The 22,152-nt window shown below is 38.9% G+C and overlaps 1 protein-coding gene across 3 annotated transcripts in view; it reads left to right on the top strand.

The window, feature by feature from the left end:
* C1H2orf76 (chromosome 1 C2orf76 homolog) overlaps window positions 1-8,651 on the top strand; it is a 65,654-nt gene extending 57,003 nt beyond the window's left edge. For all 3 annotated transcript variants that reach the window (XM_063113717.1, XM_063113707.1, XM_063113726.1), the window contains exons 6-7: window positions 676-757; window positions 8,477-8,651. In XM_063113717.1, the coding sequence (XP_062969787.1) occupies window positions 676-757; window positions 8,477-8,553 (159 nt within the window). In that variant the 3' untranslated portion in view covers window positions 8,554-8,651. The remainder of the gene's footprint in view (window positions 1-675; window positions 758-8,476) is intronic.
* Window positions 8,652-22,152: the final 13,501 nt, after the last annotated feature.

A 22,152-nucleotide genomic window follows, 5' to 3' on the forward strand; every position in this document is an offset into this window, starting at 1 on the left:
CACATAGAGAAATATTACTGTTAGTGACATGGGACCAGATGCTTAGTAGCTTGGGCAAGGTTTTTAGATATGTGGACTTTTGGCCGTTTGAGGTAAACTGGCTTCTCTGAGAAGTCAAACTGGACAGAGCCTGAACCTTAGCTCCTTCACTGACTAGCCATGTACCCTGGGGCTTGTACCTGAGCCTTTCCAATTCCTCCTGGATTATTGCAAGGATGACTTGAGAGGATGATGATGATGATGACACAACAGTGATGGCTAACACTGAGAGTACCTATCTTGCAACCCACACTGCGCTGAGGGTTTATATGCTTCATCTCATTTTATCCTCACCACAAGGCAATGAGAAAGATGTGTTCTCTTCCCCTCTCACATAGATGAGGAAAGTGAGTCTTAGAGAGGTTATGTAGTTGGTTGAGAACACACAGCTGGGTACTGGGGGAGCCTGGATTTGAACTCAGCCCTGTCTCTTCAGTGCTTTACAGAGTATCTGTGCACTTAGTAGGTACTCACTATGCATCTGCTCACTTGCTGCCTTACAATAGTGGGAGTAGAATGTGACGTAGGTATCGTTCTGACTCAAGGTAACAATTATGTCTTTGAGAAGTCTTACCAAATATGAAACCCATATAAGTGCTGAAGTACTGATCAAATGCAGATTTTCTTTCTTTTTAGACAAATGAACTTGTGTTGAGTTTGGAAGATGACGACAAACTCCTGCTAAAAGAAGACAGCACTCTGAAAGCAGCTGGAATTGGTGAGAAAGGGGTCTTGTGTTGCTGGCAGGGACACTCACCTTCCCAGACTGTATGGTGAGGCCTGGCTGATTCTGTTTGGATAACTCACTGCAAAGTAAATGCTACCTTTGGTGCACCTGATCACTATTCAGAGGAGGAGGGCAAGAATGATGTGCATTCTGATCATTTGACCCAGGGCATTTATCTGCTCTCCAAATGTGCAGAATGCAAATAGTTCTTTTCAGATTGTATGCTCAGAATTCTGCTGAGGGTCATTCTAAGTGATTGGCAGGTCATTAATAGCATGTCTACTTACTTTTATCAGCATCATTTGAGCCGATGGTTTGAGAGAAGTGGACATAGTAGAACTAATGTGGAATAATGAAATGAGATGTTGTTTGTATAACATGCAGCATGGTTTCTGATTGTCATCCAAATCACTCAGGGCCGACCAAGGCATGGAATTTAAAATAGGAGCCTAGTGTCTACAGTTGAAAAATTACCCAATTTAGCCTTTCAACTTGGAACGGGCATGTAGTTCTATTTTAACGAAATATTATGTGACATGTTTTGTGACCATTAGATGTCACTGTTATTCTACTTATATGTACGCCTAAAGATGGTCTGGCAGTAGAGGGAGTGATCAGAGAGGTCTGAGCAGTTGAAGGCACTATGGCTAGTGACTGTGATGGAGCACCACAGTCATACTCCCTTAGTAATTGTTTATATGCACTGGATGAGGAACACTCTAAATGAGGTCCACATTGGGAAGCCTTAAAGTTTTTTGACAGGTGTTCTATTGAGTTACTTAAATCACATATGTCAGGAATTCACTTTTAAATGACTTGTGGTTAATGTGAGATCCTGACATAAAGGATCTGATTTAAAAAGGATTTTAAGTACTATGTTGTGAAATCTTAGACTCATTTTCTCTAAGTCTACTGTTTGCTAGAATTAATGTCTTTCCATATTATGAATACATAAGATTGATTATTATTTAAAAAATGATTTTGATTTGGCATTTGTTTCTTCAAATGCTATTATATTATTGTAGCAGGTGGCACCTGTGCTATTGAAGCACATGGCACTTAGAAGGTAGCCCTGCTTGTTAAAGCATAAAGCTATAATGTATATAACAGACTGGTTTTGATATGGGAATTGACGGATAGCTCCATGGGAAAGACTCGAAATCCAAAAGCAAACTTAAAAAAAAAAAAAGAAAAAGTAAGATTTTACAAAATAATAAAGTTGGCATCTCAGATAAGTGGGGAAAAGAATGAATTAGCCAGAAGATTGTAGTGGGCTTATTGCCAACCCATGTAGGAAAATAAAATTCAAATTCTTATTTTGGTCTTTATTTCAAAATAAATTCTAGAAGGATTAAATGTTGTAATGTAAGAAAAAAATAGAAAAATAAAATATATATAGCTCAATAATTTTACAATTTTGGGGAGGAAAAGAGCTTTCTAAGCATGACCTCTCAAAGGCAGAAGACTTAAAGGGAGAAAAGTGATAGATTTGACCACATAAAAACTAAAAACTGTAAGCAGAGTTGAAGGAGAAGCAATAAACTGAAAAAGTATTTGCAGCATATATGACAGATAAAAAGTTATTAGCTTGACTTTGTGAAGAGCTGTGTAATTAGTACGAAAAAGGTAAACAAGAAATTCTACTGATAGGAGAAATAGCTAACATATGAAAAATAGTTTCACCTTATTAGTAATGAGAGCATTTAAAATAGCTACTATTTTATGTAGTATAATCCAGTGGTTAAGAATTTGATTCCAGAGCAGAGTGCTTGGGTTCAAACCCTGATTCTGCCTTTTACTGTCTGGGTGACCTAGGGTGAGCAGCAATTACTGTAAGATTAGTAAACATGAAAAATAGTAGTAATATCCAAAGGAGTTCATGGTGTGGAGAAATGGATACTCTCTTGTACTACTGTTGGGAATGTATATTATCTCTAACTTTCTGTAGGTCAGTTTGATCAGTAAGACTTGTTCACGCTTAACTTTGTGTCATATCTATTACTGAACCACCAGGAGTATGCTTCCTCAAGCTATGAAGTTGTGATATGCCGTCACATACCGTCACATGCCGTCATATGCTGAGGGGTGGTGGGTTATCTCTCACCTTCTCTGTTTGTGAATTGCTGATGTAGAGCTTTATTTATTGAGTGGAAATAGAATATATTGTGTGATACCATTATTACTTAAAAATATGTCACTATTTACATGATCGTATGTATATACGGAGAAAAGATCATATACCAAAATTACAGAAATGGTTTCTTGGGGTGTTCACACTGCCAGTAACTGATTTTTTTCCTTTCTTCTCTGTATTATCCCATTGTTCTTTTTGTGATTTAAAAATTTTGTATAGTTAACATGTATTCTTCAAAATTAGGGAACCAGTGTTTTAACATAGAATAAACCCCTGAAGTTGGGAGAAATTGGTTTGAATGAGGGCTATACATTTTAATTGCTTTGTGACCTTCTGTAAGCCATTTAGCCTCTTGGAAATTGTAGTTTGTTTTCTGTAAAAATGAGAATGAAATCTATTTCAGAAGGTTGTCAGAAGGGTTGAGTACAAGAATGAAGGTATCCGGAACAATGCATGTAAAAGACCCTCAAAGAGTACCTGTCTTATTTGGAAACCATTCTGGAGAAGGTGACTGGCAAATGTTTTCACTTTACTAAAACATTGAGTTGTTGGTCTCATTGTCATTAAGTTCAGGCTGACTTATGTAATGAACCTCCTATATAGATAAGGATTAAATTTCTTTTTTTGTTTTTCTTATTTTAAGACCATAAGTCTTGGGTTGGAATCAGATCCTTTTCACGGGTTCTCCACTCATTTCAGGGTGATATGAGGACTCCAAACTGCCCTCTGATCCTGGAAAGCCAGCAGCCTTGGTCAGGGGCAACTTTGGTCTCTGCAGGGAGCAATTTCCTCTTTGTTTCCTAGAGCAGTGTCACTGTACGTAGGGAACAAAACCAAGGTTATACCTGGGAAGGAAATGAGGGTCCCCAGTGAGCACCAAAAAATTCTAAGTAGAAATTGACTTGTAAAATTGATACCTGGAGTGTGTGATTTTTCTAGGGAATTTTTCCTTCTTTGGTGCTGTGTCTGGTTAGGTTTTTAAGAGATTTAAGAGAAGAATTAGAAGTCATCACTCTCCCTTTTTGCCACTTGATCTTTCTGTAGAGCTGTCACTCTGCTCTCACAGCCAGTTACCATGGGAATAATGCCAGTGTAACAAATTTTTCATGATGACTTTTCTGCAGGAATCATGAAAGGAAAAGAAAGGCTGGGGTGGGGGTGGGGGGGAATTAGGGGAAAAACCTTATTTGAAGATTTTTTTTCTCATGAAGAAATTCTCCAGTTCATACTCTGGCCTTTTATCTGCACTGCAGATCCCCATTGTATATTCTACACCCGGCGTCAGTGGAACTTTTTGCTTGTGGACTTAATGCTAAAATACATAAATAAACATTTGCTTTGTGAAATGAAGAAGAGGGTTTTGCCTAGAACTGTTATTTATAATTTAAAGATTTTTTACCTTGTTATTAACAATTGTTGTTTTACGGACTAATTCTCCTAAGTAATAAATTTGCATGTAAGTGATTTTTTTAAATTGATATTTATCTTTTTAATTTTGCTACATTTTATTACTATTACCTTTTGAATCTCCTCTGGTTTAAAAAAGAAATTGTGGCAGAGTAACTCTTCTAAAGCCAGTTGTGGTTTTTTGGAATTATTTTAAAACAAAATACAGTGGTCCAAACTGTTGGTGCCTATCTGAGGGAAGAGTTCTTGTCAAGCCAGGTCCTGTAATAATTCCAGAACTCCCTTGTGGGTTGTTTTCATTTTCCATGTCACTTCTGTCTGCCCACAGCCTGAACCAGTCTTCATGCCCTGCACCTTTTGGTTATCTCATATGCACGGCTAGTATTGCAGGAATCTTTGGCTCCTACTTCTTTATCAGGACCATGTTTCATTTGTGTTTCTTTAAGGTTTCAGTCCCTTTCCCATTCTTTTTTTGGGTAGTAATATCTTAGGGCATATGTGTTTTCTTCCTTTGACAGAGCATTACGGTGGCTGTTCTTCACAGTTACATCTAAACAATGATGCCGTCTGGTACCCAGTCATGTAGAAGGTGGCCTGGGGAATTGGGGGCTTCCAGAACAAGGAGTCAGAATGAACCTCCATAGATTGTTCTTCCATTTTTACCCTCCCCTCACCATTGTGGAAATTATAGGCATGTGCCTAGTTTCTAAAAGGTCAGATTTTTTACTGTTTGTTTTCTTCAAACTGTAGATTGACATCTTCTCTGCCAGCTGATCCAAAGCAGACACTGGAAGCAAGTATGACATAAAAAGCACAGAAGCTGCGACCTCTTAGTTGATCGCTGTCCTCCGTTAGCAAAAACTTAGAAATAGAACTCAGCTGTGAGCACAGCTTTGAAAGATGTAATGATTTGTAGATTAGGATTTTGTGAAACTTGGAAGGATAGGATATACTCCTGGAACAGGAGAGAGGGTGAAACTTTACCTTTGGTCTCAGATCACTGCACAAGCCATACCTCCCCCTTCGTGTATTTTTTTTTGTCAACAATCTGCAGTTATTGTTGCATGCAGCCTGCCCTGGTTGGGGACTGTCTGTACCACAAAGTCAGTGCACATGTCTCAATCTCTTTTCCTGCAGACAACTGGGGCTGTGCCTTATTCTGCTTTGGTGCTGATGAGCACGAGGCTAGGGACTTAGAAAATACTCAATAAATCCTTGTTGATAGAGGAGTCTATTGAGATAAGTTAGTTGAACAGTTTAATAATACATTGCATTTAATTTTTCTTGGGATTTTACACTTAAAATTGAGTTTTCTTATATTCTTTTACTTAAAGTCATTATTATTTTCCTGTTAAATGCGCGTGTGTGTGTCTGAGGTGCTTGGAAGCATTATACAATTATTAATTTTATATCCAAAGTTTGAATGTCCTGGCTTGTGTTCATTTCATTCAACTTGAATGTCAGTATTAAAATGATCCTACAAATGTATTTGGAGGGTTCTTACTTGATTTCATTTGATAGTGAGACGAAGGGATGAAGTGGCAATGTATTTATTGGATTTTAGATTGCACATTCATTTCCGATTCCCATGCCAGGGCGCTCTGCACCTGACTGCACTGCCGCCTGCAGCACATTTAATTTAAAATCAGGTGCCCTAGGGGACCAGCACATGTAGACTTTCTGAGGGCTCTTCCCCAGTCATTTTTAAAGGAGCCATTTTAAATAGAATTTGGGAAGCTGGAATTTGAGGGGTAATGGTGGAAAGAGTGATTAAGTAGAGGTCTTGAAAATCATTTGTAATTTGTTTTCACTAAAATTGACAAATGAATTTGCAGTGTAAGTCCATGAAGTCATCCTCTCAAACATTTTCAACAGTTTTACAGATTTTTAAAACATTATATTCTACTTCTGTTTGAGGACCGCATTATTAAAGTTTAAAATCCACTTTATGTTTTACTTTTGAATGTTCAGAGTAACTTCTAATTGTGCATTTTCCAATTTAAGGGTAAAAATATTTTTTTGTCAACCTGAAGTGTTTGAGTTTAATCCATTTGTCAATCTAGTTATCCTGAAAGAAAGCAGTCATCTGAAAATAAAATCTTTACCTAGATCATCTCGTTTTGAGCCTGTGTTATGAGACATGGCATAAATACTTTATATAAATAATGGATTGATCTATAAGTTAATTGCACCCAAGAGAACCTACATGGCGAAACAAAACTGCTTTGTCAGTACTTGCTTTCCATCAGCTTATTCTGAACCTACTGTTCTGTAATGAAGAGCTGCACAACGTATTAGTTTCTCATAAGGGGTACAGATAAATGTCAATTGCAGTAAGTGAAAACTGTAATTACAGTTAGCATGGCTGAGCCAAGTGCTGCGTGGGCAAAGCACTGTGTAAAGTTCTGTATGTAAATAGCACATCTGTGATTATTAAGAACAGGGTGCCTTTTGCTCATTTTCCATTAGAAGAATGATTAGAATCACTTGCAAATCATATAGATCTACCTCTGGGCATGCTTCCCTTCAAAAAGGAAACACCAGGAGCTTTTCGTACAAAGGCAAGATCTCCAAATATCTTATCTTTGAATTGAAATTTTTGAAGCCCCCTTTTCAACATTTTACTGAGTTCAAGTGTGGAGCCTCTTACAGATTCTATTAAATGCTATTTTCTTGAAAAATTTTTTTCATTTAAATTCTTATATATATTGTAAATAAGTATATATATATTTAGTTTGTTTACACACTCTTGTGTAGTTTAACTGTACATTAACTTACTGTTTGCCCAGGTTCCATCTACTTATAGCCCCTTGTCATTGATTCCTAGTGTCTTTCTGTCCCATGTCACCGGCTCATTGTCTTGAGAGTTTGCAATCTGATTTTCATCTACTCCAATTAAATTTAATCTTGAAGACACAGTAGGACTAGAATGAGGCTCTGAAACTATGGGTGATTTTCTTCTTTCAACATTTGCTTATTTTCTGTAATGAGCACAGGTAGCTTATGATTGAGAGACATTAAATTTGATATTTTTAAAAACAGCAAAAATATTTTTAATGAAATGTCTTGTTAATCTCTTTAGTTTCATTTTTTTGTGATAAATTCTAATGGTGAGATGAGAGTAGTAAACGAAGAGACCAGTGGTAATCCTTGGCACCCTTTCTTATTATCCTATTTATTTGGTTTGAAGAGTTTTACTTGTCTGTTTTCAGAGTATATGTTAATTGAGTGCTCAGTATTCATTACAAATAATCTTGTCTGTTTTCTCGTTGAGATTCTGAAGGCCCTTTTGCTCTCTCTGTAAAAGCCAAGCAGACTGTATTAACTTCTGGTTTAATTTAAAAAACGAATGTGGAACTTGTTGGCACAACACCTTAAAGAATTGCATGTTAAATAATTGGAAGGCTTTCCATCAGATTTGTCTCCAGTCTGAATTAATAATGTTGCTGACTTATTGTTTTGGAAGACGTCGTCCTTGACCTGCTAGGTTGAAAGAATTGTGACTGCTCTGAACCTTTGCGGGTCCTTTAGCTGTGCCATATCCCCTGTGAATAATTAGAGGCATTTGAAGGTATTGAGGTAGAAGCCAATTTGTGTCTTTCACTTTGCATATTGTTGAAGCCTCATGAATTAATCATAAGCAGGGCAAAAATTAACTTCTTCAGACACATATTTTGATGGGTCATAAGGGAGAATGTAAAGTGATCTGTAAAATATTCTACTGATCCTCTAAGTATTAAATTATTATACCTACAGGCTAATTTCAGGGGGAAAAAGAGTTCCCCCCACCTGCAGTAACTGAATAGCGTATTTGAAAAAAAATCAAGGTTCATTATTTTCGAGGACTGTAAAGAGGACTATCTAAATGAGCAATTCTATGACTTTCTGAAAACCAGATTCTTGTGTTAACTCTCGATTTTAATTTTGGGGGGTTATTTTTCTTTTTACTTGTAAATTATTTGACTTTTAGATTCTTATAACTGCACCTAAACTCCTTGTTGATTTGGTAAAGTATATTGTGCAACCCAATAAATAACTCATCTTTTTCACTTTAGGTGTCTGAAGCTTTTCTAAAATTCTGAATCAAAGTAATATGGATTTCTATACTTGTTTAAAATTTAGTTCTACATTAAAATCTTTTTACCATTTTCTGTTCTTTTTTTTTTCAGCTGGTGAAACTGAAGTAGCATTCTTCTGTGAAGAAGATTATGAGAAGTACAAAGCTAATCCCATTTCATCCTGGTGAAAATGTCTCAGGGGCTTCCTTTTCGCATACCTGTATTAAGCTCTTTATTCCACTAGTGTGAGTTTTTGAAATTGACAAATAAATCTTAAAAAAATTAATCCCAGACTCTACTATTTGAGCTAAAATCTAGTGATTTCTCTCTGCAGTTCTCTTCTTTCCTTTCTTTCTTGTTTTGTGTTGTAAAATAATATAAGAAAAACATGATTTTTTAAAGTGAAATTGTTATTCAAAAATCATCATGAAATATTGGTTCTTAAATCATAATTTGTTTTCTAAAATTAGGAATTATTTTGGTGACTTGCATGTTGGACTCTTTAAAAAGATTATAAGACTAAGGTCATGTTGTTTATTTCATGCTTTTTCCATAGTTTCTAATTAGAGCAACTATTAGTATCTTTGGCTACTAAAAATTATGAGTCTCTTATGACCATCAGTGCCATCTTTTCGATCAGAGAGTGTGTGATCCATACCACCATATAGGCAGTTGAAATGCGTATATTTTAGGGAAGCTCTATGATGTAAGAGAGTACTTCCCCTTTGTATTAGTCCATTTGTGTTGCTTATAACAAAATACCTGCAACTGGGTGATTTATAAAGAAAACAAAATTTTTTGCTTATGGTTTCTGAGGCTGGGAAGTCCAATGTCCATCTGGTGGTGACAGTGACCCAGGGGTCTCACATTGCAAGATGGTGGAAGCAGGAAGAGCAGCGAGAAAGATAGACTCTCCTCTTCTTTTAAAGCCCTCAGAACCACACCCCTGACCACCATTTTTAATCCATTCACTACAGCATGGTCCTACAATCCAATCACCTCTTCAAGGCTCCACCTTTCAATTACCATAATAGGATTTCCCACCCTCTTAACAGTCACCGTGGGGGCTAAGTTTCTAATACATAAAACTTGGGGGACACAATTCAAGCTTCAAGGAGTTTTGGGGGGACATAATTCAATCCACTACAACCTTTTTTTAGTATTTCAGCCAATACAAATAACCTTTCTGAAATGTTTTTTTTTTTTTTTTTTTTTTTCTGAGTGGCGCTTTCCAACTTCAGGAGAAAACTATAACAGAACCAAACTCATTTATTTGAGAAAGTCCATGTATCTTTCCCACTCTTCGAGGCAAAAACTGTGTCTTATTTTCTTCTTTATAAACTTCCCAAGAAACCTAGGTCATCTGTGAATTCAGCACATTTATTTGAGGAAGGAGGTAACAGAATGTTTGCAGTTCTTAACAAGTCTGTGGCCTGGAAGATACAGTCTTTCAAAATACTATAATATGTTCGGTGCCTGATAATGGCTGACTACCAGCACTTGAGGAAGACTAGTTTCAAAGAGGCAGCTTGTGTCTAATCAGAACTCCTAAAGAGGTTAGATGGCTCCAGAATAACTCCATGAACTCTTAAAGTTTCCAGTAGGGCAAATTGGTTTCATTGTGATAGAGTCTAGCTTAAGAAAACCTGTTTTTTAAAAAAAATCAACTTTGAAAGTCTGACATGATCAGTATATGCTTTACTTTGTTGAAAGATTTAATAGAATCTTCTTTAAAACAGAAATTCTGTTATATTCATTGTTTCATTAATTAAACAGAGTGCTGAATTCACAGATGACCTAGGTTTCTTTGGAAGTTCATAAAGAAGAAAATAAGACAGTTTTTGCCTCGGTGAGTGGGAAAGATACACAGCAAGTGATTTTTAATAGAACAGCAGTAAAAACTGCTGTGGGAGCAATGATGATAGGTAGTTAATTGTGTGGGATTATTTTTACGTTTTTTTGAAGAAGTATCAATTGAGAGCTATATCTTAAAACACTGAATAGGAATTTTTAGAAGAGAAGGGTGTACGTTTTAGAAGAGAGACTAGCATATGAAAGGCAAAGCTCTCTGAAAGAGCTTGAGGTTTCAGTAGAAGCACGTGTTTCAGTGCACTGGAGAGTAAAGTACATGGAACAGAGTGGAGGAAGATAAGGCCAGAAAGGAAGGTTGAGGTAGGCCTTGTAAGTCATGCTAAGGAGTTAGAATTTTATCTAGTCAGTAGTTGGGAGCCAGTGGTAAGATTTAAACAGGTAAATTACATGATTTGTTTTGCATTTTAGAAAGTGAGATTTGGTAGCAGTGTCCAGATGGCAGAAAGACTGGAAGACAGTTGTCATCGACCAGGTGAAGACTGAAAGGGTGGGTATGAACAGAGGGGAGGGAGAGGACAGAAGATGTTCTTCATAGTCAACATTTGCTCATGCATTAGACAGCAAGCGTGGGTGTGATAGGTACTTTACATATGTTTTCTCATTTAACTTTTACCACAACTCTTCAAACTTGATAGTACCATGTCTATTTATAGATGATGAAGTTGGGGTTCAGAGAGGTAAAGTAATTTACCCAAGGTAATGCAGTAATGTGCATTGTGAGTGGAGCCCAATCTGTTTTAAAATCCTGACCTTGCCCATCCCCGCCCATAGCCTCCCAGAAGAGGCATGAGGTAGAATGACAGGTGGACTGTTTGGGACTTGGTGAATGCCTGGGTGTGGATGGCATGGGGAGGGAGGAGTGGAGGCTTCAGTGATTCTGGCTGGAGTAAGTGGCTGGATGGATGGTGACAGCATTAACCCAAATAGAGAACTCAGTAAGTAAAGGGACAGATGAAAACATATACCTTTTGTTCATTTTGCAAACATTCAATTTACATACAGGCTTTTCTTTTTCATGTAAAAGTAAGCATATCTTTAACTGTATATTTTCTTTTCAAGAAATAATACAAATGTATATATGTGTGTGTGCATATGTATATAATATACCTTTTTTAGTGCGTGTGCATTTTTCTTACTATAAAAGTTACATATTGGTTATTTTCACTTATAACCACAGATATAAAAATCAAAAATAAAAATATATTATGACTTAAGACTTTTACCAGGAATGGAAGGTTGGTTCAAAATTAGAAAACTTACCAATATAATTTATAAAATCTATAGATTAAAGAAGAAAATTATGCTAATCTCAGTAGATATTGAAAAAGCATTTGATGATATTCATCCTCATGCATGAGTAAAAATTAGCAGTGTAAAGGCATGCCCTTAACTTGATGAAGGTTACCCACAGAAAACCCACTTAATGGAGATGTGTTTAAATCAATCTATTAGATGTGACTAAAACAAGGATGACCACTGTTGCTGGTACTGTTCAGAATTGTTCTACAGGACTTATTGTAGCCAACACAATAAGAAAAGAAAAGCAATAAGAACCACAGTTATTGAAGAGGAGACAAAACATTCATTTGCAGGCAATATGATTGCAAGAGAATCAAGTGACAAGTTATCGGAACTAAGAGACTTCAGGATTGCTTAGTAATGAACCTAAAATGAATTGTTCACATAAGCTATGAAGTGTTATTAGAGATTATAAAAGACCTAAATAAAGAGAGAGAGATTACGTTTTCATATATGGAAGATATGGTGTTCTAAAGATGTAGATTTGTACCTAATCTGTAATTTAGTGCAATCTCTATTAAAATCTCAAAGGATTTATCATGGAACGTGAAAACTGGTCTTAAAGTTCATTTGGAAAAGTGGGGCTGGCCTGTGGCTTACTTGGGAGAGTGTAGTGCTAATGACACCAAGGCCATGGGTTTGGATCCCTATATAGGGATGGTCGGTTAGCTCACTTTGGTGAGCATGGTGTTTTCAACACCAAGTCAAGGGTTAAGATCCCCTTACCAGTCATCTTTTTTTAAAAAAAGAAAAAGTTCATTTGGAAAAGTAAGTGTGTAAGAATAGCCATGATCAATTTGGAAAAACAAAAAGCAGAATCGGGGAAGGGGTGGTTGCCAAAATGTATTTTAAAGGTGTAATCAAAACAGCTTGGTAATCAACAGAAATAGGCAAAAAGATCAATGGAATAGAATATAGAAGTTGACAAATGTATATGGAAACTTAATGTACAAGGGTACTTCAAAAAGTTCATGGAAAAATGGAATTGCAAGATAATGTCAATCTTTCATGAATTTTTTTTTTTTTCCCCAAAAGATGACTGGTAAGGGGATCTTAACCCTTGGTGTTGTCAGCACCACACTCTCCCAAGTGATCCATGGGCTGGCCCTTTCCATGAATTTTTTGAAGACTTCTTGTATTGTAAAGGTAGTATTTGTAATCAGTGAAGAAAAGAAAGACTGTTTAACACATTGCTAGGAATTTAAAAATGATTAAGGGCCTATTTCATATTCACTAAAATTTCAGGTGGATTAGATAACGAGATATGAAAAACAAGATGATTAGCTTGTTAGAAAAAAATGTAGATAACTTTGGGGTAGAGAAGGCTTTTTTTTATTTAAAATTTTTATTATTAGCATATTCATTTTTACAAATCATGTTATTTCTTTATGCCCTTTGCCTGACCTATCTGATGTTATCACTTGAGAAGGCTTCTTAAAACACAAAACGCAAAGCCATAATTTGCCAAATTTTGAAGTATTTATTTGAAAAACTGGATTTCAAAAAAAAAAAAAACAAAAGTTGAAAAGCAAGTAAAGACTGGGAGAAACCACTTAAACTTATAAAATAGACAAAGGATTAGTTTCTAGAATATGTAAAGAGCTCCTACAAATCAATGAGGAAAGGACAAACATACAATAGAAAAATGGTCACATTTTATAAAGATTCATATAAAAAGAAACATATGGCTCACAAATGTGCGAAAAGATGCACATTCTGTTTTGCAAGGAAATTAAAACAGCAGAGTATTGTTTTCTTTCATTAAAATGGCAAAAAGTAAAGGGTTTGGTAATAGGTATTGGCAGTGACATGTGCCTACACTGCCAATGGGAGTATAAATTCACATACAGTCACTTAGGCAAGCAATTTGGTGTGGTATCTGTTAAAATAATGATGCAGCAGTTCCAGTTCTTGGAATCTATCCCAAAGAAACCCTCTCAAGCCTACAGAAGGAGGCATTTATGAGGAAATTCACTATAGTGTTTTAATAGAAGAACACTGTAAGCAACCTAACTGATGTAAGAAGACAGTAGCGATATAAACTATAGTTTATCTGTATTCTGGATTCCTACTTAATCTAAATCAGTGAGGGACATCTATATTATTTACTGATATGGGATGGGCTTGGAGACATCTTAATGGATGAAATGACAGAGGGACTCAAAATGTCATGTCATTTGTTTAAGAAAAGAATGAAATGATACTATATGTTTATATACTATGTATATGTATGCTGTTATGGTCTGAATGTTTATGTGCTACCAAAATTCATATGTTGAAATCCTTACCCTCAAGGATGGCTTTAGGAGGTGGTGTCTTTGGGAGTGATTAGGTCATGGCAGTGGAGCCCTTATGACTAGGATTACTGCCCTTATAAAAGAGGCCTGAGAGAGAACTCTTATGCCTTCTGCTATGTGAGATTAGAGTGGGAAGACAGCTGTCTATGAGGAAGCAGGCCCTCACCAGACATTGAATCTGCCAGCACCTTGATCTTGGACTTCTCAGCCTCTAGAAATGTGAGAAATAAATTTTTGTTTATAAATCATCCAGTCTATGGTACTTTGTTACAGCAGCTGGAATGGTCTAAGACATGTATATATGAATTTGTACATTGTATACACACTTATGATGGGTCTTCAAAAAGTTCATGGAAAGATTCATGTCTTTTAATTCCATTTTTCCACAAACTTTTTGAAGTACCCTTGTATACCTATACATAAAAGGGTACAAACCAAATTGATAACATTGATTACCTCTAGGGAGAGGATTAGGATTGGAAGGGGAAGGTAGTAAAAAGCCTTGTTTGTAATGTTTAACTTCATAAGGAGAATGTATTTTTGTTTAGAATTAGTAAAAACAAAACCATTACATGTATAAAATTAAAAGAAGCAGGAAAAACCCCATCAGGCAATTGCAATGAACATTTTGGCATATTTCCATCTAGGTTATTTTTTCTATGTGTATTTTTTAGAGTTTTTGATCTTTTTTGATGTGTTTTAAGTTATACAAGTAATATTAATTAGCTCCTTAAAAGCATCGACTCTAAAAACATCAGCTCAACAACAAAATGCAAAAAACAACTCTGAGGTAAAAAAGTAAAAATCCCCTTCTTCAAAGATCACTCCTTTGCATAGCTTGGTTTGCATACTTTCAGACTTTTTTTTCCTGCAAATATATCATTATTTAAACATATAGGTGTATATTTTAAAGCAATATCATTTTATGTATTTTAAAGCATTGTTCTCTTAAATATGGTTGAGAAGTCTTTTTTTTCAGTCACCACTATGTGCGAGATACTGTATGTGTTTTATGTATTATCTCATTCAATCCTCACAGTAGACCTGGAATAGAGCTCTGAACAACCCTGGTTTCCCCACGTGTAAAATGGAGAAGATAATAAGGGCCACCTCACAGAGTCGGGGTTCAAGTGAGACATTGCCTGCAGTCACTAACACAGGGGCCTAGCATGAAGCACGTGCCCATTATGTGTCTTAAGATGATTACTCTGAGCAGTGCAGCAGCATCAACTTCATTTTGGAGCAGAGAACCCTGACCCTCACGGATATTAAACCACTTGCCCAAGGTCTAAAATCTTGTAAGTCAAAGAGCAGGTTTCTTCTGGCTTCAAATCCCACTTTCTGCTACTCTTTGAAAACAAGGGGCGTTGAGCACTTGGAGAACATGGTAGGAAGGTTGTCAGCCACAGGCCAAGAGACGGCTTCCCGTTTGGGTTGGTGGGCACCCTTTATGTGAGTTTTTGCCATTCTCACTCGAAGAGAACTTGCTTTCTCTCCCTGTGCCGAAGGAACATAAATGCCCTAGCCCCACTAGCCAGACCAGGTTTTACGTGAGTTTGAAGAGCTTTTTTTCCATAGCAAACGTGTATATTTCCCTTCTTTTTCTGCCTACTTCAGACACATGTGGGAGAGATGATGATGCTCCTGCCTCTTTGGGACACACAGAAGTGGCCTGGACTGGGCCCCTTTGGAAAACTGCTGCTGATTACTGAGGGCAGGATGGGGAGGGACTAACGGGGCTTCCCTATTTCTGCTAATGCACTTGTGGTGGTGGTGGAGGTCTGAGATTGCTGGACCCCTTCTTTAACAGACAGAGGAGTCCAAGTACAGCAGTGTCTGAGGAATTGGACTCTTGTCATCTTTTTTTCATTGTGTGTGCACATGTGTATATGTGTGCATGTGTGTGCACATGTGTATTGGGGGAAGGGTTCTGAGTACTGGTTACTGGCAGTTTCACCTCATTTTACTTAGAAATGATTAATGTGATTAATCATATTACAAAGGTGATTGAAGTAAGTGGAATATTTACTTAACTGGTTTGAGGTTAATATTTTGAACTCCACCATCAAGGCAGTGGGTCTTGGGTCTCTGCAGGCTTGAGAAGTACCCATGTCTCATGGTGAACCCACAGCGGGAAACTCACTGCCACTGTCTACCTTTCACTCTACACTTCCAGCATATATAGCAAGTGAGGAGGTGGAGAAGGAAAGCACAGCTTTTGTCATTTCTTTCCATCAAAGGAGATATATTTATTTAATGAATCAGACCTGAGACTAGTTTCCCCCATCCCCAAATGTGCATTTTGGGTTAGAATGCGAACATAAGAGTTTAGATAATGGCCTTTAGAGACTCATTTTTTGGTCATTTGTCAGAGGATCGTATAATGTGTAATGACTTAAACGTACAGGATATGTGTCATGCTGCTCTGCAATGTGGGTTTTTAGAGAGCAGCGACCCTACCCTGTTCTGTGCTCTGGCACTTCGTATGAATATTCAGTAAATAATGTCACTCGTGGACAGTGAGATTTAAGATGGAGAAAATCTGTTTCAGGTCCCAGATGATGTCATTTGACTCTTTTGAAATAAGTAAAGGCAGATCATTCTGAAAATGCTGCCTTAGAGACTCGAGCTTTTGGTTTTAGCCTCATTCCTATTAAGTCCATACACAGGAAAAATGCTGCCACTGATAATGATATACTTGTGATCAATCAAATTTGGTCAATCAAAGCAGTGACCAGAGTACTCTTAGGGCTCCGATTGTTTAATGGGGCTAAGGCAAGTGGTGGGGATGAGCACTGTGAGGGCTTCTTCTCCTCCGTTTTTGACTTGGTGAGGACTGGGAGCTGGAAAGATCAAGAGTGGTCATCTTCAATCCTTTCAGTGTTAAATTCTGTTTAGCAGAAAACAACAGCCTCATTTAATTTCCTGATCATTGCCCTTCCTCTTCCCTATAACTCCTGGCTTTGAGCTTTATGTCATCAGGCTAGACATTGTCACCCCCCACCCCTGTTGTTGCAGACACTCGCAGGCCCTGGGCCACTCCCTCTTATTTCTTGATGATCTTAGCTCCTGGCTCACTTTCATCTCTTAAATCGACTCCTGTTGTAATTCACTGCAGACACAGACAAGACTTCCTGTACCTCAGGGCCTCTTAGGTCATTGACTAGCTCAACTGCAATGTTCTTATTGTCTTCTCTGCATCAGCCACCTTTTCCCACGGTCACATCTTAGCCATAGTCATCATCAATTGCCACACCCTAGTCCACAACATAATTTCAATATCATGCCTCCCATCCTCCTACCATAGCCTCCTGTTTTTCCATGTCTCTGCCTCTGGTGTCTCCCCCTCCCCGACAAGCCTCCACAGTTCTTCAACCCCACCTGACCTACAGTTTGTTGATCCTACCATCTTCTCACTTTCCCTCCCTCTAACCTGACAATCATCATTGCTTGGTGTAGACCCTCACTTCCCCTGACCCCCGCCTCTTCCCAGGTTTAACTCTGTTACTCTCTCCTTTCCCCTCACCTACACGGCATCTGCTGCACATGACTGGAAAAAAATTATTGACCGACCAAGCTGTAAGTCATGAGCACTAAGCCCAGGTGAGTTCTTAGCACAGCCCTGCAGTTCTCACTCTCCCAGGTTCTCCTAGGCCCTCAGTCTAACATCCCTCCCCTGCTCACTCTGAGCTGCTCTCCTTGCTTCCTATTGTACTGAGAAAATAGAGGCCATCCGAAGATAATATGCTGCTGCCCCACCACCATATGCCCTCCTTGTGGCTGCACCTGTGCACCCTGCCTGCCTTCCTGTGTTTGTGGGTGAATAAAGAGTGCCCATTTCTAAGTCTGTCCTCACCTGTGCACGGAGCCCACCGCCCCTTAAGTAGGCACAAGCACCACTCCTGCATCATCAAGCTTCCCCCTCCACCAGAGCCCTCCCACCAGCCTATAAACATACTAACCCCCCCCCCCAAAAGTTGGCCCATTGTACTTTTACAGTAAAATTCCTTGACAGAGCTATCCACACCTTCTTTTTTCCACTTTCTCTCCTCGTTTTCTCTTGAACTCTCTCCAGTCGGGACTTCTGTCCTACCACTGTACTGAAACAGATCTTATCCCCAATGGTTCGTTCCCCTCTTGCCACAGGAATATGATTCTCTGTCTTAAAATATCAGCAGCATTCGACAAGGAATCAACTGACATCCTCTTCTTGCAAACACTTTCTTCACGTGGCTTCAGTGGCCACCTTCCTCAGTTCCTTAACCTTTAACCATTGGAATGCCCAGGACTCAGCCCTCTGACTTCTCTAGTAACAACTGCTGGAGACACTAGCAGGTCTCCCCTTACTCTCATACTTTCTCTAGTGTAGACCCTCACTTACCAGACACCTCCCTTACTCCTCACACCATCTCTAGTGACCTCATGTGCTCTCACAGCTTTAAAGAACAACTAGATGCTGTGGACTCCCAATTTTACACCACAGCCCAGATTTCTCGCTTGAATCCCACACTGGCAGCCCTACATCCCCATTAGGTGGCTAATAGGTATCCACTAATAGATGTCTCAGACTTTAACATATGAAATACTGAGTTTATGAGCTTTCTCCCCAAACCTGGTCCTTCCTCAGTCTTCCCCGCCAGAGGAAATGAACTTCAGTCCTCCCTTTGTTCAGGATCCAAGCCTTGAAGTCGTTTCTCTTTTTCCCCTTACCCCCACCTCCAGCCCATCAGCCAGCCCTGTCTGCTCCTCCTTCATAGCATACATAGCGCCCAGACTCATCTCTCCGTTTTCACTCCTGCCCCTGGGCTGAGGCACCACCACTGTGCACCTGGGAGATTACTGCAATACCTTCTTTCTAATTGGCTTCTTGCTCCCACTTCTACCCCACTAGAGTTCTCCATCTAGTGAGAGTGATTCTTCTAGAACATAAGTGATTCTTCATATTCTGTCAGGCCTCAGCTCAAAACCTTCACTCACAGAAAAAGCCAGTTTCTGACAGAGGATTGCAAGCTCCTACCACCTCTCTGACCTCATCTCCTAGCACCTCCCCTCACTCTGCAGTAGCCACCTTGGCCTTGGTTCTCTTCCTGGTGCACACCAAATATATTCATGCCTCAGGGCCTTTGCACTGCTCTCCTGTCTGCTTGCAGTGCCTTTTCTACAGTTATTTGCCTGGGTTGTCCCCTCATTTCTGTCAGTATCTGCTCAAATGCCATCAGATGCCTTCCCTGATCACCCTAACTAAAATAGAGAATGCCTGCCCCAACAGAACTTCTGGTCCTCTAATTTGGCTTTATCTTTTTTTTTTTTTAAATCTTTTTCTGCCCTGTCTCCCGTTATTAGAATGTCCCTAGTATATAAAAGAGTGGCTGGCATGTAATAGGCCAGCAAGAATATTTCTTGGATGAATGAATGATTTTGAGATTGTATTTGAATTTTGAAGCAAAACTTTACAGATTCTTGAAGCTCATTTCAAAGCAAAGTAGATCCATGTCGATTGGATAAATTTAGCCATCCAGATTTGTAAACCGATGAAGACTGGGCCTAGGTAAGTAGTACCAAGTGTGTATGTGTTTCAGAAGGAGTTAAGGGAATGAGATTAAGAATCGAGTTAAAAGTTTGTCTTTATTGGTGTGAGCTGGTTGCTGTGTTGTCATGTGGCTGACAGCTCTCTTCCGCTATGCAGTTCTGCGTATGCCTGAGGCGATCCTGCGCCTCCTGTGAGGGCTTTTTTTACCAGCTGGAAAAAACTCTGTGGTGGTTATTCACTATAGGCAAGATAAGTGTCCTAGATTGTCATTTGTTTCTGTTTGAACTGTCCCTGGAAAGCTGAGCAAAAAACTGAGCCGTGGATTGTACAACTGTACAAATTACAGCAGGATTTTTTTCCCACTTGCCTTAAAGCAAAGTTGCTTGTTTTAAAAGTGACCTAGAAGTGAACTTGTGGTGACATTTAAAATTATACAAATTGGAAAGGCAAATGGTGCACTTTTGTGTGTAGTATTGGGATTATTTATCTTTCTGTGTTTGCTTTAGGTGAGCGTGAGGAGGAAAGAGCGTCGGCTTTGATGTCTGACAGCCCTGGGTTGGAAGAACTCACCCGTTGTCTCTAGCATAGAGGTGTGACCTTGGGCAAGCTGCTCAGCTCTCCAGGACTCCGTTTCTTGCTCCTGTAAATGGGAATAGTAACTCTGACCTCACAGAATTGCTCTGAGACTTCGGTAATATGACCTAGCATGGTGCCAGGCACATGTACTGTATTGTGGGGAGAATAATGTTGCATTGCTATTTCACTAAGGAATATTAATCCTATTACACAGAAGATTTAGACACTGAGCGAGAGGTTACATCCCATGTCAAACACTGGGCAGTGGAGCCAGGCATTTTCCTGTAAATCGGGTGTGTCCTGAGCTTGCCAAGTCTTTCTCCTCCACCTGTCAGCTCCCCACTGCCAAACAGTATGCTTAGGACCCAAGGAAGGACTTGCTGTTCATTTTCCAAGAATCCTTCCCTTCCCATTCCCTTTCCCGAGATGCCTTGTTCTTGGTTGCAGCTAACCCTGAGCACATTACCTGTCAGATGTTTCACATGTGCCCTTTATTCTGGCTGGAAATTTTCCCAATCAGGACTAATGGGCTCATTAACAACAGCAGAACCATTTAAATTTCCTTCTTGTAAGAATAAAGCCATCCCTTTCTCTATTCTCTGGGCACAACTTGCTTGCTTAAAACAGTGGAATGGGGTGGGGTGGTAAATGAATGGATATAGAGGTTGTCCAAACAAATCTTTGGAGGAAGAATCTTGCAAAGGCAGGTTTTACAGTTTGAATTTTCTAGACACCCTGCCCAGGCTTCATCTGTTGGTGCTGATTAATGCTCATCCATTAATCTATAGATCTTGTAAACCAGCTATTCTGATGTAACACTTTTCCTGCTGTTTTAGCAAAAATTCATTACACAGAAGAGAAGTCCAGGCAGCTCAGGTCAAGGGAATTGGTCCTTGTCTGCCTATCTCAACCACCAGGTGTCAGCAGAGTCTGCCTAGGCCTGGAAGATGGTGAGGAAGAAGGTCTGAGTCAGTGGCTGCTTAGAGGGTAGGTTTGTCCACCTGTAAGTCAGCCTTGAAGTCCTTTAGCTGAATGTCAAAGCCTTCAACTTGTAAATGGTATGGCATATTGTACCAGTGCTCAAAAGTGATCATGTTATTGTTACTGCCTAAGATTTTGATTTATTTTAAAAGTCAATGCTTAATCATTTCAAAGCCAATAACTTTAGTCAGTTGTACCTCTATAGTCTTACTTATTTCTAAAAAGAATACCAGTACTGTGTTAACACTTCAGAAAATACCACTGCTTATTTGTCAGGGATTGCTTCTTAAAGCTGAGGATTGAAAAATGGCAAGTAATTTTTAATAGATCCTTTGTTAAACAATTCCAAATACTCTGCCTTATATTCAACCTCCTTTGTTTGGCCCAGGTGAGACGCTTAAACCAATTTCTTCCCAAACCAATTGCAGAGAGAATCTGTTCTGCTCATGGAGGGGCTTGGAAGCTATCCTTTTGCACGTGCAAAGGCAAGCCTTCAGGCAGTGCCCAGAGCTCTATGGGCAAAGAGATCTCCCACTGCAGGGATGCAGGAATTACTTTTCAGGAAGGGATATCTCTCTTCCCTTTTGAAGGCTGGATGTTCTCACACATGATCAGGGAATACCATTAACTATTTGGATAGTTACAACACCCTGTGTTTGTTCCTAGATTATTTTAAAGATTAAGAAATTTTACTCTAAGGTAGTGAACAGAATAATAACCAATCTGCCAAGATGTAGAATTGTGCCTTTGTGAGTTTTCTTCATGGTTCAGCTTAGGTCTGGCCAATAACAGAGAGCTGTTTTAGGCAGAGGGGTGAGTTGGGGCTAGGAGAAGGGCCTGAGAGTAGGTTTGAGGTGACAGGGTCTCTTTATAGCTCTGGAGACTCCCTTGGTGTCTAATTTCAGACCCCCAGTCCTGTCAATGCCATCCAGCTCTTTAATGTACACACTACAGCTGTAGATGCCTCCAGACTACAATGCTGAAGAGAAACTTGGTTAAGTATAAAATAAAACACGGAAGCTAAAAAAGGAGAGAGGAGAATCATACAAAGGCTTATTGGAGGTGGGAGCAGAGTACAATATGCCAACCCCTCCCAGGTCTCCCTTTTCCACATTCTTACAGTCCTGGGTTGAATAGAGACGCCCCTGGCCAAGTGCGCATTGTATGGTCTTAAATCCCTTGTGTTTGATAGGAATGTGTTGGGACATGCTGTGCAAAGGTCCTGGTACCTA

Source organism: Cynocephalus volans, chromosome 1, assembly GCF_027409185.1.
Source record: "Cynocephalus volans isolate mCynVol1 chromosome 1, mCynVol1.pri, whole genome shotgun sequence".
Classification (NCBI taxonomy): Eukaryota; Metazoa; Chordata; class Mammalia; order Dermoptera; family Cynocephalidae; genus Cynocephalus; species Cynocephalus volans.